Source organism: Oratosquilla oratoria, chromosome 29 (genome assembly GCF_046742065.1).
Source record: "Oratosquilla oratoria isolate Oo_2021 chromosome 29, ASM4674206v1, whole genome shotgun sequence".
In the NCBI taxonomy this organism is placed as follows: Eukaryota; Metazoa; Arthropoda; class Malacostraca; order Stomatopoda; family Squillidae; genus Oratosquilla; species Oratosquilla oratoria.
In genome coordinates this window covers 12,585,543-12,602,185 of record NC_134805.1, presented here as the reverse complement: position 1 = coordinate 12,602,185, position 16,643 = coordinate 12,585,543, and the positions used below count along the sequence as shown (strand labels likewise).

Here is a 16,643-nt window from a genome sequence, read left to right as displayed (position 1 = left end):
CACCTCTTTTACTAGTCTTTCTTCACTCATTCTTTCCATGTGTCCAAACCATCCTAATATTCTTTCATCAACCCTATCTCCCAGCTCCTTTTCCACCCCTCTTCTCCTCCTCACCTCCTCACCTCCTCATTTCTCACTCTTATCTAGCCTAGTAACCCCCATCATACTTCTCAGACACCTCATCTCAAACACATTCAAACTCCTTCTCTCTTCTTCTCTTATGTTCCATGTTTCTGCCCCATACAGTGCTGTTGGCACAATCACTCCTTCATACAGTCTCCTTAGCATCCATTCCCAAATGTCTATTCCTCATTACACTCTTTAATCCACCAAGGCATTTACTCGCTTCTCTCAATCTACATTCTACCTCCACTTCCACTCCACCTTTCCCTGCCACCACTTGTAGGAGCAGTTAACCTTAGGAGTGGAGGCACTTTGAATTCATTAACCCCTTCCATACGGTGCCGCACACGTAGGCGTCATGAGGAGCAAGTGGATTCGCGACGCTGCCATATCGGCGTCTTGATTATATTTATTGTAGTCGCCCCTGTGTTTTTACATTCTCCCAAATGTGCCCTGAATCCCATTCTCTGTGGTTTTCAAAATTCGCGGGTGAAAGAGAGAACGATTGATATAAGCGGCGACTATATTTTATGATGCAAATATTATTACGTGACGTCATACGGCTGGCATTGGCTGCTGCCCGCGAGATTTAAGTCCCGTACTGAAGTGGTTAAGCAGGATGAAAGTTTGTACTATGGGTATTCTATCTTAGCACCTTGTGGATGAAGGGTCATCCCTGACTCCTGCCCACTACCATGGGTCAGAAGCAATGCAGCAAGACAGTACATCCATAGCAAAGCCACCTCTCCCTACCTCCATCCTCATGCAGAAAAAGATGGGGAGAAATCCCTTTGGGCTGCATAATAATTTCATTGATGCACAACCACTCTCTACTCCCCTCCTCCATCCCTCACCCTCTCCCATCCTTGCATCAAAGTATCATGTATACATAGCCATTTTGTACTTACCCCTGTCTTCTGCCTTCTCCCATTCTTGCTGAGCTGACAATCCCCTCTTGCTCAAAGCCCCTTTCACCCCATCCATTCATCTCATCTGCCCCTAAGTTCCATCTACCTCTGGCCTCTACACACACCTTTTACTAATATGTCTTCAGTCTTTCCATGTGTCCAAACTATCTCAATACTCTTTCATTAGCCCTGTCTACCATCTGTTACTTCCTAGATCTCCTCACCACCTCATTTATCACTATCCAACCTTGTAACCCAAACCATATTTCTCAGACATCTCATGCCTCCGTCCCATATAGTGTTGTCTGCACAATCACCCCTTCATATAATCTCCCCCCCCTTGCATCCATACCCAGATGCCTTTTCACAACACTTTAATCTCCCCCAAAGGCATTTGTTTCTCTTAATCTACAATTTATCTCTACCACCAAGGGCATACTACATTAAAATTTCTGCCTTAAAAAATCCTGTAAAGAGGCTTCCTAAGAAGGGGAGTTTAAGGCATTAAACCAAATCAGTCAAACTCGATCATTATAATAAATTAACCCATCATTGTCTTTGTGACAACAGGTCTGGAGACAGCACAGCACGGATATGGAATATGAGTGACAATACATCTGCTAACCAACTTGTCCTACGCCACTGCATTCAGAAGGGTGGGACGGAAGTGCCTAGTAACAAAGATGTCACCTCTCTAGACTGGAATGTAAGTTTAATGTCTTTATTGTATTAACTTGTTTGTATTGACTGTTTTGGTTAGTTCTAAATGATCATTTACCAGGATGAATATATAACCTAGGATTTTATGGGGGCCTTCATGAACCAGTTTATGGTTAAGGTTCCTCTGAACAAAGATTGTATTAACCAAAATGAAACCTCTCACTATGTTCAGTCCTATCATGTTTATCCATTTCACTCCTCCCTGTTTGAACAATGTGAACATTGAACCTTCACCTTAATTCTTCTATAGCATACTAGGTTACACATGATACAGCCCACTCATGAAACAGGTTGTGTTTATCAATTAATTCTCCTCAAACTTATTCTGTCATCCTTGTATGTGTCCACTTTGTCATTGTGGCCACAAACTTCTTGACCATGTTTTTTACGAGTTCGTGGCCATTTTCGTTTCAGTGTGACGGTACCTTACTTGCAACTGGTTCCTATGATGGCTATGCTCGAATTTGGACGACCGAGGGTCGGTTAGCTTCCACACTGGGTCAGCACAAAGGCCCCATCTTTGCCCTTAAATGGAACAAAAAAGGAAACTACATCTTGAGTGCAGGTGTTGATAAGGTAGGGCATTGTTACCTGTAAAAATGCATTAGTGGTTGTCAATTAGTGGCATGTATATATGCATATGGTATATGTGTGTATAGTTATGTAGTGGGACCAGAGATGAGTACTTGACAAAAGAGTGTCTGTTTATCAAGGAAGAGTAGTGTAAAAGGGAATGATGTAGCCGGGGAGGATATTCTTCTTGGCTACTCCATTATTATTATTATTTATTTATATTATTTTTTTATTATTTTTTTTATTATTATTATTTTTTTATTATTATTTTATTATTTATTTATTTTTTATTTATTTATTTTTGTTTATTTATTTATTTATTTTTGTTTATTTATTTTACTGGATGAAGAGGTGGGGGTGGGGAGAGATTGCCAGATAATGAAGTGGTGGGAGTTAACCAGCCTGGGTTGTTGAACCCCGCTGTTGTGACAATGTGTCGTGCTACATTGCCTTTGACTTGGCTCGGGGCAGGAAGAAGCCTTTATTTATGAGATATTAAGTCAGGAGGCTTGGTGAATGAGGTATGTTTTGATTCAGGGGAAGAAGACCTTTTGGTATGTATGAGGGGAGATTAAATGAAGTGGCCTTGCTGTGGATGTGCTGTCTTACTACATTGGTTCTGACCCAGGGCAGTGGGCGAGATGCAGGGATGACCCGTCATCCAGGAGGAGCCAAGATGAGGAGGGAAGGGGGTGAGTAGGAGTGGAGTGGGTGGGAGTGGATTTTGTGATACCTCCCTTGTAAGGGCTGTTGGTATGTATGTATTAATTTTAGTGATCTGAACTGCTTCTGACCCAGGGCAGTGGACAAGATGCAGGGATGACCTGTCATCCAGGAGGTGCCAAGATAAGAGGGTGGAGGGGAGGGGAGTGTGATAGGGATGGAATGGGTGGGTGTGGTTTTATATAAAGCCTTTGTTTTTTGGCTACCTCCCTTGTAAGGGGGAGGGGGAAAGCCTTTGGTATGTGTATGTATGTAGAATGGACTGACCAGAATTTTTTTTTTTTTTTTCAACAGACCACGATCATCTGGGATGCCTCTTCTGGCCACTGTACACAGCAATTTGCCTTCCATTCTGCTCCTGCTTTGGACGTGGACTGGCAAACAAACAACTCCTTTGCCTCGTGCTCAACAGATCAGTGCATCCACGTCTGCAAGTTGGGTCAAGACAGACCCATTAAATCCTTCCAGGGTCACACCAACGAAGTCAATGCAATCAAGTGGGATCCTCAGGGCAACCTTCTTGCCTCTTGTTCAGATGACATGACACTCAAGGTATGTGTATGGATTTTCTATGTGGGGAAGCAACAAAAGAATAGTTTGTTGCAGAATGTCTTGAAAATAATCTTGAATTCTGTAATTGTATATATACATGTATATGTGTGTGGAATATATAGGAAATGGAATGGGTGGGAGTGGTTTCTATGCCTTTTTCTTTTTGGCTACCCCCTGTGTAGGGGGAAAAAGCCTTTAGTATATGTATGTATATATGTGTGTGCACGTGTATGTATGTGCAAGTATGTGTGTGTGTGCGTGCATGTATATCCATGTGCAATTGTGTGTGTGTGTGTGTCTTGAAAAATGTATGCAGACAGTTCTGTCTGTAATTATATTGGAGATAAAAATTTGTATCAGGAATTGTATTGGCCCACTTTTGTGTCAGCAGTCAGCATAAACATCTAAAAGAAGTGTGGGGAGTAGGGTTCATTTCCAATGCCAGAGTTTGGCCATTTAGTTACCTTGTCATTTTAGTGTAAGGTTTGGACCTGAGGATGAGATGGTGAGGGAAGGAAACGAGTGTGCTAGGGAGGGAATTGGGAGTTGAGTGAGAGTGGTGGAAAGTGGGAGGTGAGGAAGTTGTTGTATGTAGATGACACTGCATATGTTGAGTCTGAGGATAAACTGAAACAGCTGGTGGCTGTTATATTTGTAGGGATTCGGTCAATACTGTTGAATATATTATGATAAATGTATTTACAATAAAAAGTCTGGGATAGAGGTAAATGGAGAATGGTGTATGGATATTTTGCTGCAGCCCAAAGGAATTTCTCATATTTATCTGGTTGAAGGGACAAGGCGGGAAGGTCACTGTGTAAGCGAAACAGCCCTGCTCTGGATGTACTGTGTCTTGCTGCATTGCATCTGACCCTGGCAGTGGACAGGAGGCAGGGATGTCTGAAAAAGGGAGGTTCAGTGATGGTGGACTGGTTGGTGAGATTATTTAATGTTTGCTGGAGAGAGGGTAGAGTACCGGAGGACTGGAGTAGTGCCTGTATAGTTCCTCTTTACAAGGGAAAAGGGGACAAGTGTGAATGTAGTAATTTCAGAGGGATTAGCCTGTTGAGTGTAGTAGGGAAGGCTTATGGGAGAATCTTAATTGAGAGGATTAGGAGAGGAACAGAAGGAGTAATTGGTGAGGAACAGTGTGGATTTAGGTCGGGTAGAGGTTGTGTAGATCAGATCTTTGTGGTAAGACAGATATGTGAGAAAGCTATAGGAAAGGGGAAGGATGTTTTTTTGGGCTTTTATGGATCTGGAAAAGGCTTAAGATAGGGTAGACAGAAAGGCACTGTGGGAGGTTATGCAGATTTATGGGATAGGAGGAAAGCTTTTGGGAGCTGTCAAGAGTTTTTATGTGAGTAGTAGAGCATGTGTTAGGATTGGAAATGGAGAGAGTGAGTGGTTTGAAGTAAAGGTGGGACTTCGTCAAGGATGCGTTATGTCGCCCTGGCTGTTCAACTTATACATGGATGGGGTGGTGCGAGAGGTGAATGCTAGGGTAGTGAGTCAGGGATTGGAGATGGTTAAAGAAAATGGAGAAAAGTGGGAGGTGAGCCAGCTGTTGTTTGCGGACGACACTGCGCTTGTGGCAGGGTCAGAGGAGGGATTGAGGAAGCTGGTGGCAGAGTTTGGGAGAGTATGTGATAGAAGAAAGCTAAAGATAAATGTGGGTAAAAGTAAGGTGATGAGATGTACAAGGGGTGAAAGGGGTGAAAGTGGCAGTAGACTGGAAGTGAACATTAAGGGAGAGCGACTGGAGGAAGTGGATAGTTTTAGATACTTGGGTGCAAGTGTAGCAGGAAAAGGTGGAGTGAAGGTGGAGGTAGAATGTAGATTGAGAGAAGCGAGTAAATGCCTTGGTGGTTTAAAGAGTGTAATGAGAAATAGACATTTGGGAATGGATGCGAAGAGGAGACTGTATGAAGGAGTGATTGTGCCAACAGCACTGTATGGGGCAGAAACGTGGAACATAAGAGAAGAAGAGAGAAGGAGTTTGAATGTGTTTGAGATGAGGTGTCTGAGAAGTATGGTGGGGGTTACTAGGCTAGATAGAGTGAGAAATGAGGAGGTGAGGAGGAGAACAGGGGTGAAAAAGGATTTGGGAGAGAGGGTTGATGAAAGAATATTAGGATGGTTTGGACACATGGAAAGAATGAGTGAAGAAAGACTAGTAAAAGAGGTATGGAAGGCAGATGTGGAGGGAGTGAACATGAGGGGACGTCCTAGGATGAGGTGGATGGATGGGGTGAAGGGGGCTTTGGGGAAGAGGGGAATGTCTGTTGAGGAAGGAAGGGAGAGGACGGAAGACAGGGGTGAGTGGAGAATGGTTGTATATGGATGATGTTGTGACTGCATGTATGTGTAGTATGTGTGAGTAAATTTTGACGCAGCCCGAAGGGATCTCTCCCCGTCCTCTCCTTATATGCAAAGGGGGACGGAGAGGGGGGGTCGCCGATTAAATGAAGCGGCCTTGCTGTGGATGTGCTGTGTCTTGTGACACTGCTTCTGACCCAGGGCGGTGGGCAGGGTGCAGGGATGACCCGTCATCCAGGAGGTGCTCAGATGAGAGGAAGGGTGGGAGGGGTGTGGAGTGTATTTAGGGATGAAATGGGTGGGAGTGTTTTTATGCCTTTCCCTTTTTGGCTACCTCCCTTGGAAGGGGGAAAAAGCCTTGGTATATGTATGTATGTATGTATGTAGTTGTACATGAGTTGTCCCCAAATTCTGTGAACTGGTTTGATCACATTTTCTTCGTTTATTATTACTTAGCAAGTGAGTATTAAGGGAGAGACTGGAGGAAGTGGATAGTTTTAGATACTTGGGTGCAAATGTGGCAAGAAAAGGAGTGGAGGTGGAGGTAGAATGTAGAGTGAGAGAAGCAAGTAAATGCCTTGGGGATTAAAAAGTGTAATGAGAAATAGACATTTGGGAATGGATGCTAAGAGGAGATTGTATGAAGGTGTAATTGTGCCGACAGCACTGTATGGGTCAGAAACAAGGAACATAGGAGGAGTTTGAACATGTTTGAGATGAGGTGCCTGAGAAGTATGATATGGGTTACTAGCCTGGATAGAGTGAGAAACGAGGAGGTGAGGAGGAGAATGGGGATGGAAAGGGATTTGGGAGATAGGGTTGATGAAAGAGTATTGGGATGGTTTGGACACATGAAAAAAATAAGTGAAGAAGATTAGTAAAAGGTGTGGAAGGAGTGAACATGAGGGGCCGGGCGACCAAGGATGAGATGAATGGATGGGGTAAAAGGGGCATTGGGAAAGAGGGGAATGTCTGTTGAGAAAGGATGGGAGAGGACAGAAGATTGGGGTGAATGGAGAATGGTTGTGTATGGATGATGTGATGTATGGAAGGGAGTGGGTGGGGGATGGGGGTGAGGGAGTGTGAAAAATAAATTGATGCAACACAAAGGAATTTCTCCCCATCTTCATTTCTACACAAGGGGACGGAGAGGGGGGGGTTGCCAATTTAATAAAACAGCCTTGTTGTGGATGTGCTGTGTCTTGCAACACTGCTTCTGACCCAGGGCAGTGGGTGAGATGCGGGGATGACCCGTCATCCAGGAGGAGCCAAGACACGAGGGAGGGAGGGGGGTGGATGGGAGTGGAGTATGTGGAAATGGAATAGGTGGGAGTGGATTTGGGGGGGGGGCTACGTCCCTTTTAAGGGGGAAAGAGCCTATTGGGATGAGTCATCCAAGAGGAGCTAAGATGAGAGGGTGATGGATTGGAGTGGATGTGTCTTGTGACATGGCAACCTACCTTATAAGGAGAAATTAGAGAGGTTTTACCCTGATTTGCAGATGTGTCCTAGTCTGACTGTTAATGGAACTTTACTTACCCCACAGATATGGTCGATGCGACAGGACACGTGTGTCCATGACCTTCAGGCTCATAACAAAGAAATTTATACAATCAAGTGGTCTCCCACTGGACCCGGAACGAGTAACCCAAACATGAACCTCATACTTGCCAGGTGGGTTTCCTCGTCGTCTTTAAAGCCTCGTTTTCTGACATTGAATATCCTTAATCTTATTCTTCTCCTTCTCTTCCTCTTCCTCTTCCTCTTCCTCCTCCTCCTCCTCCTCTTCCTCTCCACCTCCTCATTTTCATCAAGTAAAATAAACCACATCAAGTTATTTTTCTCGCAACTCCTGTGATTGATCTTTTCCATTCTGTTAGTCCCTTTCACTGCTGGTCATGATTTCTGCAGTTGGATTCTAAAGTTTGACAACAACTTTGTGGTATCTCATATCTGCTGATAGATATCGCCCTGATTTTTGCAGGCAACATTGCAAATAGATCAAGAAAAGTACCATATGAAGATGAAGTTCTTGGTACAGTGTTTCACTTGTTTGATGGAGCTTAAATGAACAAAATGTTGTACCAATATGTCCTGCACAGTGCTTGTCCTGACTGCCTTGTTGGTAGTAGTTACCTTTCTCTTTCGATGTTGCAAATACATGCATACATATACCAAAAGCTTTTTCCCACATTCAAGGAAGGTAGCCAAAAAACAACATCCCCAACATACTCCTCTCCCATCCACCCTCATAACTGAATGATGATCATCAACCATTTTGTTCAATACAAAAAAAATTAAGACAAGCATACAAGACAATGTTGCAAATATTCTTGATAGTTAACTATTGAATTATTACACACATAGAAGCAATCTTTCGTGTCCTCCATAAGCAGATAAGGGTACTGCAAATCTGTCATTAATCTTAGAAATCCAGCTGCCTCTTTGTTTTGACTGCAGCCAGACAGTTGTATTCAACCAGGGGAAACCCTTGTGTAGTGAAAGGGTTGAACATGACTCTGTTGCTCACTTTAACTCCTGTTAGCGTTAAAGATTTTTTTCTCACTTCTGCGAGAAGGTTTATGCACAAGGAATTCCCCCTGTGTAGTGGGATATAGAGGTAAAGGGGTTGACAGGTTTTGAAAATGGCAGCTCGGCTATCCATCTTGCAGGACCACAAACAGGTTCCTATGTAGTGAGCGCCGAATATGTCAGTTGTGTTAAGAAACAGACGACTTTATGGTCTCTTGCAGTCTTCTTCATTCTTATCTTCTTATCATTGGTCTATTATATAGATGTTGTAATTCGTATATAAACACAATTGTATTCTTTTAAGGGTGAATGTGTTTTATAAGTGCTATTATTTATTTCCCTATGCAGTGCATCCTTCGATTCCACGGTGCGGCTTTGGGATGTGGAGCGAGGTGCATGTATACATACGCTGACCAAGCACACGGAGCCAGTTTACTCAGTTGCTTTCTCACCTGATGGGAAGTTCTTGGCATCTGGGAGCTTTGATAAATGTGTTCACATTTGGTCAACTCAGGTAAGTGCCTTTATACCCATAGAGCAAGGGTTCTCAACCTTTTTCCCGTTACATACCCGGAGAGTCGTCAAACCATTGGCCTGTACCCCCCAATTAACCTGAACGTACAATGGTACAGCAGTGGATATCAAATGGTTCAGAGTGTAATAACATGATATGACGTGCACTTTGATAACAGTCGTTTGCTCTCTACAGGTTTAAATGTTTAAGTAATCTTTTGCTAGTCATCCCAGTACCCCTTGTAAATTGTGTTCTGAACCTCGAGTTGAGAACCCCTGCCATAGAGGATAGGTGTGAAAAATGGCTGGATTAATTATTTTTCAGTAAATCCTTCCAGAGAGCATGCAAAGAAAGGAAGTGAATGGAGGGAGATTGTGAATGAATTACTCTGAGTGGATGAGGAATGGAGTGGAGTATATAGGGGATGGAAAGGGTGAGACTGGTTTCTATGCCTTTGTGTTTTGGCTACATCCCGTGTAAGGGCGAAAAAGCCTTTGGTGTGTGTATGTGGATGAGGAAGGGAATTGCCATGTGATGAGGCTGTATGGGTACTAACTCCAGTGTTTGGGTCAGAGTAGATGCAGCAGGACATGGCACCTGCACAGCTGGGCCTGACAGCCAGAGCTGTTTTGCCGCCATTGTTTTGTTATGTAGCACCCCACTTCACCACCCTTCCATTTATATCTATTTTACCCTTCCTCTTCTTGGCTACCCCCCTTGTAAGGGGGAAGAAGCCTTGGTATATGTATGTATGTACCCTTCCTCTTCCTTGCTTGACAGAAATTTCTCTTGCATCCAAAACCCCCTTTGCCCCAGCCATCCACCATTACTTTCCAAGCTCGCTCTCTCTCTCTCTCTTTCTTCCATAATCTTTCTTGACACATTCTTTCCTTACACCCAAATCATCCCTGCATTCTTTGATCAGCTCTTTCTGCCAGCTCTCACTATCCTTGCTCTCAATCTGACCTCCACATTTCTCACTCAGTTCATTCTCATAACCCCCACCATACTTCTCAACACTTCATCTCAAAAATATGTTTAGGCTCTTCTTTCTACTTTCAAATTCAAAATCTTGCCAATACAGTGTTTTCTGCATTCACCTCTAACCTGTCATCACCCGCATCCCTTGTAGATCTCGTCATCTTACTTTTGACCACGTTTACTCACAGTTCTCCTCTCATGTGCCCCTGTGGGATGGATAGGACTAGTGATGGAGTTTGGGAAGGTGTGAGAGAAGGAAGTTCAAGATAAACATGGTTAAAAGTACATACATATACCAAGGGAGGTAGCCAAAAAGGGAACGGCGTAAAATCATTTCCACCCATTTCATCCCTGAATACACTCCACACCCCTCTACCCTCCCTCTTATCTGAGCACCTCCTGGTTAAAAGTAAGGTGATGAAATGTACAAGTGGAGAGGATAGCAGCAAATTGGAATATTCGGGGAGAGAGACTAGGAAGTGGATAGCTTTAAACACTTGGGATGCAAACGTGGCAGGAAAGGGAGGAGTGGTGGTGGAGGTAGAATGTAGACTGAGAGAAGCAAGTAAATGCCTTGGAGGATTACAAAGTGTAATGAGAAATAGACATTTGAGAATGGATACTAAGAGGAGATTGTATGAAGGGGGATTGTGCCAATAGCACTGTATGGGGCAGAAACATGGAAAGAGGAAGAGTTTAAATGTGTTCGAGATGAAATGCCCAAGAAGTATGGTAGGGGTTACTAGGCTGGATAGAGTGAGAAATAAGGAGGAGAATGGGGGTGGAAAGGGAGTTGGGAAATGGGTTGATGTTAGAATATTAGGATAGTTTGGACACGTGGAAAGAATGAGTGAAGAAAGATTAGTAAAAAGTGTGGAAGGCAGAGGTGGAGGGAGTTAACATGAGGGTGCAACCAAGGATGAGATGGATGGATGGGGTAAAAGGGGCATTGGGAAAGAGGGGAATGTCTGTTGAGGAAGGAAGGGAGAAGACAGAAGATAGGGGTGTGTTGAGAATGGTTGTGTATGGATGCTGCTGCAATGCATGGAAGGGAGTTTGGGAGGGGGGAGTATGTGTGAATGATATTTTGATGCAGCCTGTCTTCTTTTACTGCATGAGGGGACGGAGAGGGGGGGGGGATCACCAATTAAATGAAGCAGCCTTGCTGTGGATGTGCTGTGTCTTGCTACATTGCTTCTGACGCAGGGCAGTGGGTGAGATGCAGGGATGACCCTTCATTCAGGAGGACCCAAGAAAAGAGGGAGGGAGGAGGGTGGGAATTAAATGGGTGGGAGTGGACTTATGCCTTTGACTTTGGCTACCTACCTTGTAAGGGGAGAAAAATCCGTTGGTATTCGTATGTGTATGTATATACCCTTCCAAACAGTCACTAACTACTTTAGTCCATCCCATCACTTCTTCCATAAGTTGGCTGAATCAGTAAGAGATATGTATTTGTTTTTCACAGAGTGGTCAGCTAGTGCACAGTTACAAGGGAACTGGAGGAATCTTTGAGGTCTGTTGGAACTCGAATGGGAACAAAGTGGGGGCCTCAGCATCGGATGGAAGTGTCTTCGTTTTAGACCTAAGGAAGTGAGACTGGCACCCTAAAAGGGAACCATATTGGCCAATAACTGAAGTGACCTGGTAACTAATTACAATGGGGATCCCTCTGCCAGTGGCTGGTTCGAAACCTCACTGCAGCAGTTGCGCTTCAGCCTCCTCTATTTTTGAGGAGGACCCCCCATTAGTTCAGGTATGGCAGAACTTGGAATGTCACAAAAAAAGCACAGAAACTTCCTATACTGTGTGATCAGACTGAGTGAACTGCCAAACATGAGAGGTAAATTCAGTTGTTACAATTGTGGTAGAACGTTCTCTGCTGTGAACAAGGGGTCTCATCCTACTCCACATGGAGACAGAAACTGGTGAAATTTATTATTTTAAAAGCTGACGCCCCCTCATTTGGGGCGGAGGGCAACTTTTAAGTAGTTGTCGTGTTCCCAAATGAGGAAGGATAGTCACAATGTGAACAATATGTAGAGTTGATTCTCAAGTGGATTTGTAAAAGGTTGAATCTGTTGAGGAGTAGTTGAGTTCACACAAGAGAAAGATTGAATCGGAAAAAGAGTCGAGTTTACACGAGTTCTACTTGTCACAGAGTCGACGGTGGTCGTGTGCTTTTTGGAAAGTCTTGTAATGGATCGTACACGGTAAGTTTTAGCCGTCTGGTGGTAACATGGAAGTGGGGAAGAGATTCATTACTTGGGTTTACTTTCTATTTGAAAAATATTGATCAAGGATCTGTTAGTTCATTTTGTCATTCATATAATTTAAGACTCCTTTTTAGACTACATTCATTTGGTATAGATTTATATTTTCACATGATATCTTAAGGACATTACTTTAGTTCTTGTTAGGAATTTGTGTATTGTGAACTGTCATGCATAAGGTTGACATACAAGAACATTGTGTATTGTAAACTGTCATGCATAAGGTTGACATACAAGAACATAGCTTATACAAATGGGATGAACCCAATATATACATATATATATACATGCATATATTTTCCTCTCAAGTTCCGTGGTTAAGTGGCTGGTGAATTCTCTCTCATAATCATAAGATCCAGATATTTTCTTTTGGGGCAAAAGAAACAGTTTCTCTTACAGGAAGTGTGTATTGTTACTTACCACATTGATTTGGTCTGTAATTTTTATTGTTATATGGTTCATTGTGATCATTCAGTGCATCTGTTTTTACATTCATAAGTCATTTAAATTTACATTATAAAGTTGTATTTATAGAATGTGCTTGTGATTTGTTTAGATGTTCAGGTGATCCAAAGTTACGACCAGTTTTGATACATTGTTTGATGTTCAGTTAGGATCTGGAATAGACGAGGGCATTATTGAGACAATAGTTTCCGTTAACATTTTATTTATATTGAAGGATTTGGTCATAGTATATATGAAGATACTTTATTTGGAAGCCCCTCCCCCTTTTCATTTTTTTTTTTTTTAAATTATATATATATTTTTTTTTATTGGGGGCAGGGATTTGTGTGGTTAAGGGATTGTCACTTCTGAGTATCTTGATATGCTTTTAATGTGATGAGTTAAGGCTCATCTTTTTGAATATGCATATGTAAAGATATATGATAAGTTAGGTGTACAATTGAAGGTATCTTTAGTTTCACTTTAAAATGTCTCATTTTGTCCATAATTAGGAACTTATATTCTACTTAAGTTCAAATGAATCATTTTACTGTGGTGTTATTATGAGGGTTTTATGCAACACTCCTTTTAACCTATGGGTATGTAGCCAAACTGGAAAAAAGAAGTTAATTTTGCATTTTAGATACTCCCAAGAAAAGATGTGGAAAATATGTACCCAGTTATGAAATGATGTGAAAATGTTGCTTTAATTGGTCAAGTTAACATGACGAGGAATTGTATTTCATTGGCAACAATTTGCCAGTTCCTAGCCTTGAGAACACTATTGCATTATGAATGAAGTGGATGGAATAATGTTATTGCGAACAAAAAACTGTGGTAAATGGAATTATAAATTATAGTGTTGTGATGCTCTTATGAACTTGTCGAGTTGACAGCGAAGAGGGGTTTGGTATGATATTGTGAATAATGTGAAGAATGACTGAAATATACTGTGGTGAACTACCAGGGTTGGAGAAATTATTTTATTTTATTTATTTTTCTTCTTCCTTTTTGTTTTATAGATATATAGATTATATATCACACTGAACTTATTGCAGTTATTCAGAAAAAAATCAGCCACATTAATTACTTGTGTACAGACTTGTTTAGATGTATTTAAAGTTCAGTATAAATACTGTTTTCCATGGTTCTTGATGATGATCGAGGTAGCAGGTCAGAAAAAATGTATAGAGGAAAAAAAGGATCTTGTAATTTTGTTTCATATTTTGAAGTGAAGACCAGGATCACATGGAAAGGAACGGAAGAAAAGGGCTCAAGCAAAGAAACCAATTTAACTTTCGGTGATTAACAACAGTACACCCATTGCCTGCATGTAACGCTATAAAGTTAACACCTGGTAATAATAATAATAATAATAATACAGTAAACCCTCATTATACTGAACCTCGTTACACTGAATTTCAGTTGTATTGAACTTAGCGAGACCATTCGTGTGATGTAACAAACAAGGTGCAAGGTTCAGTATGGATAGTGGGCGGGAGACTTTTCGGCTATAACTACTAAGCCTTCTCCCCAATTAGTTCAATATACTGAAGGTTTGCTGTGTCACAAACAGACCCAAAGTTTGATGTGTGCAAAAAGTTCCAAATGACAAAACCTTTGGACATATCAAACTTTTGGGCATTAACAACCAAACCTTCCCCCCAATTAGTTCAGTATATTGAGGGATTACTGCACATGCTTTGGAAATTTAGAGGACGAATGCAAAGAAAATGTATGAGGGAAAGATTGTGTTTACATTGGCGTATAGAGGAGCAAAGACCCCCAGATATAGAGTACCTTTCAAACACTTCATTTCAAGGCCACTTCTTCTCCTTGTAAAGAAGATAGCAGGGTCCTGAAGCAGGACTGTACAAGGGAAAGATTGTGTTTACATTGGCATATAGAGGAGCAAAAACCCACAGGTATAGAGTACCTTTCAAACATTTCATTTCAAGGCCACTACTTCTCCTTGAAGATAGCAGGGTCCTGAAGCGGGACCTAGATACTGGATGCTTGGAGAAGGAAGACCCAACTACTGCCCCACTACCTCCTAGTGGCACTACATGGGATCTGTTCCCACCTGGTTGTTACCAAGAGTGAAGGAAGTGATGGAGACTTAGTATATTCAGTCACTTTCTCGCCCACTGTCCAACAATATATTTTTTCTTCCAACGATGGTGCATGAAGGTGGGTAATCTCAGGAAGTCTTAGTCACGACTCGCATGGTGGACGGTGTAGACTCTGCTTTTGCTCTGTGTAGAATGAAGAGTAGCACGGCTTGGCAGCAGCCTACACAGCTAAGCAGCCCTATTTAGGAATACCCTGCTTACCCCACAAGGGGAGGGGCTAGAAAAGGTGCCTGAAACATGGGCTACCCACATCTAACCAGGCAGGGGAGCTGCCCTCTGATATAGTCGCCCATAATGTGGTAAGAATAATGACAACAACAGCGAGGGAGCAACGACGCTCCTGTCCTGCCCTGCCCTACACCACCTCCCAGTGAGTGATGTGAAGAGGCCTGCCCAGTAACTCGAGAACAATCTACAATAGCAACACCAGAGCAACTACCCACCCTCTCCACAGTGGGTAATATCCGCCACCAGTGTTTTCAGCAGACCCAAGTACCACAGTTAATAACTACCTCCCCAATCCCACCAAGAGATATTGTATTGCCAAGCCAAAGCAACTCTGCTGACCAACTTGACCCATACCAAGATGAAACGGACATGGGTTTGGATTATCCAAGATTCTTGGTCATGAAACCTACCAACAAAACATGAAAAAGGGTACAATCCAGGATGACCAGGCCTTGTCGCATATGCAGGAACTCTACCGTTTATCGGATGAACCCTATAGTAGGTCCACTCAAACAACTACATCAAGAGGCTTCTCGCATAACACAAGAATACCCTGTACAAACCACTACATCCCCTTCACAAGTGTCATTAGAACCCACAGCCCAACCTTAGACCTCAAGCCTCGTCTTAAGCAGAAGAACCTCAAATACAACCCCCAATTCCCTCCAGCCCACCAAAACTCAACCACAAACCTATTCAACACCTTGTTCAACCCCCCCCCCAACCCAGAACCGCCACAGTTGTCTTACCAAATGAGAAGAGAACAGCTACTTTCTGTACAAACCATCTATCTTCACTAGTCCACAGCGACTCCCACCCACAAACCATTCCCTTCCCTTGTCCAACCCAAAGACTTACAACCCTTCCACTCCAAGAACATATTGACTTTCCAAGAGAAACCGTACAAGACATAATGAAGTACATCAACCCTGCCACTGGTGTGATATGATAGATGTACTCCATCCAACAAATGTCAACAACACATTCCTCATCAAAAACAAATATTTTACCATGTCCACAGTATGTATGTATGTCTTTCCCTCAAACACCATACAGGGTCAAGTTAGGTTACATTAACTAAACCAACATAGGAAATACATGAGCACAACAGTGGTGCAAGATTGTCTATAAGGAAAGAACTGCCAGTAAAGTTCAGCCCAGAGCAATAAACAACAGCAACAGTGATGTACAGTAAACACCATTTAAGGACATTATACATTCAGTATAGCTTTTATTCTCGGATAGTGTTTACCAGAACTGTTGGCAGTTGCCATCTTCAGATACTTGGGATATAAAAGGAAAATAAACTGTCTTCTTGAGATGACGTTTAAGAAATACAAGAAGAGTAAGAATTGTGGAGGTCAGGTATAGAACAGGTGTGGGAAGAAGGCATTTGGATAACGCAGTCTAGTGTTCAGGTTGATTGGGCATACAGAAAGGATGAATGAAGTTAATATTATGGAAAATGGAAGAAAGTTTAGTGAGCTTTTGAGACCTAGAGTAGGGTTGGTGGATGGAAGGAAGGAAACTTAGTGTGAATGGATGACGTGGCCTGAAGGATGAGGAAGGAGGGGGGGGGTTGTTTACTTTCTTGAATGAGGCAAAGAAGGCAGGGGTTTGT

The 16,643-nt window shown here is 42.5% G+C and overlaps 1 protein-coding gene across 6 annotated transcripts in view; it reads left to right on the top strand.

Annotated features, from left to right (window-relative positions):
- The window catches only part of ebi (transducin beta like ebi), a 29,800-nt gene that overhangs the window by 10,812 nt on the left and 2,345 nt on the right, over positions 1-16,643 (top strand). For 5 of the 6 annotated variants that reach the window (XM_076211700.1, XM_076211699.1, XM_076211696.1 and 2 more), the window contains 6 exons: positions 1,602-1,737; positions 2,166-2,327; positions 3,342-3,599; positions 7,465-7,592; positions 8,799-8,964; positions 11,414-16,643. The exon at positions 11,414-16,643 is cut by the window's right edge and continues 2,345 nt beyond it. In XM_076211700.1, coding sequence (XP_076067815.1) covers positions 1,602-1,737; positions 2,166-2,327; positions 3,342-3,599; positions 7,465-7,592; positions 8,799-8,964; positions 11,414-11,542 — 979 coding nt within the window. In that variant the 3' untranslated portion in view covers positions 11,543-16,643. The remainder of the gene's footprint in view (positions 1-1,601; positions 1,738-2,165; positions 2,328-3,341; positions 3,600-7,464; positions 7,593-8,798; positions 8,965-11,413) is intronic. The other variant, XR_012967727.1, reaches the window with a different exon arrangement.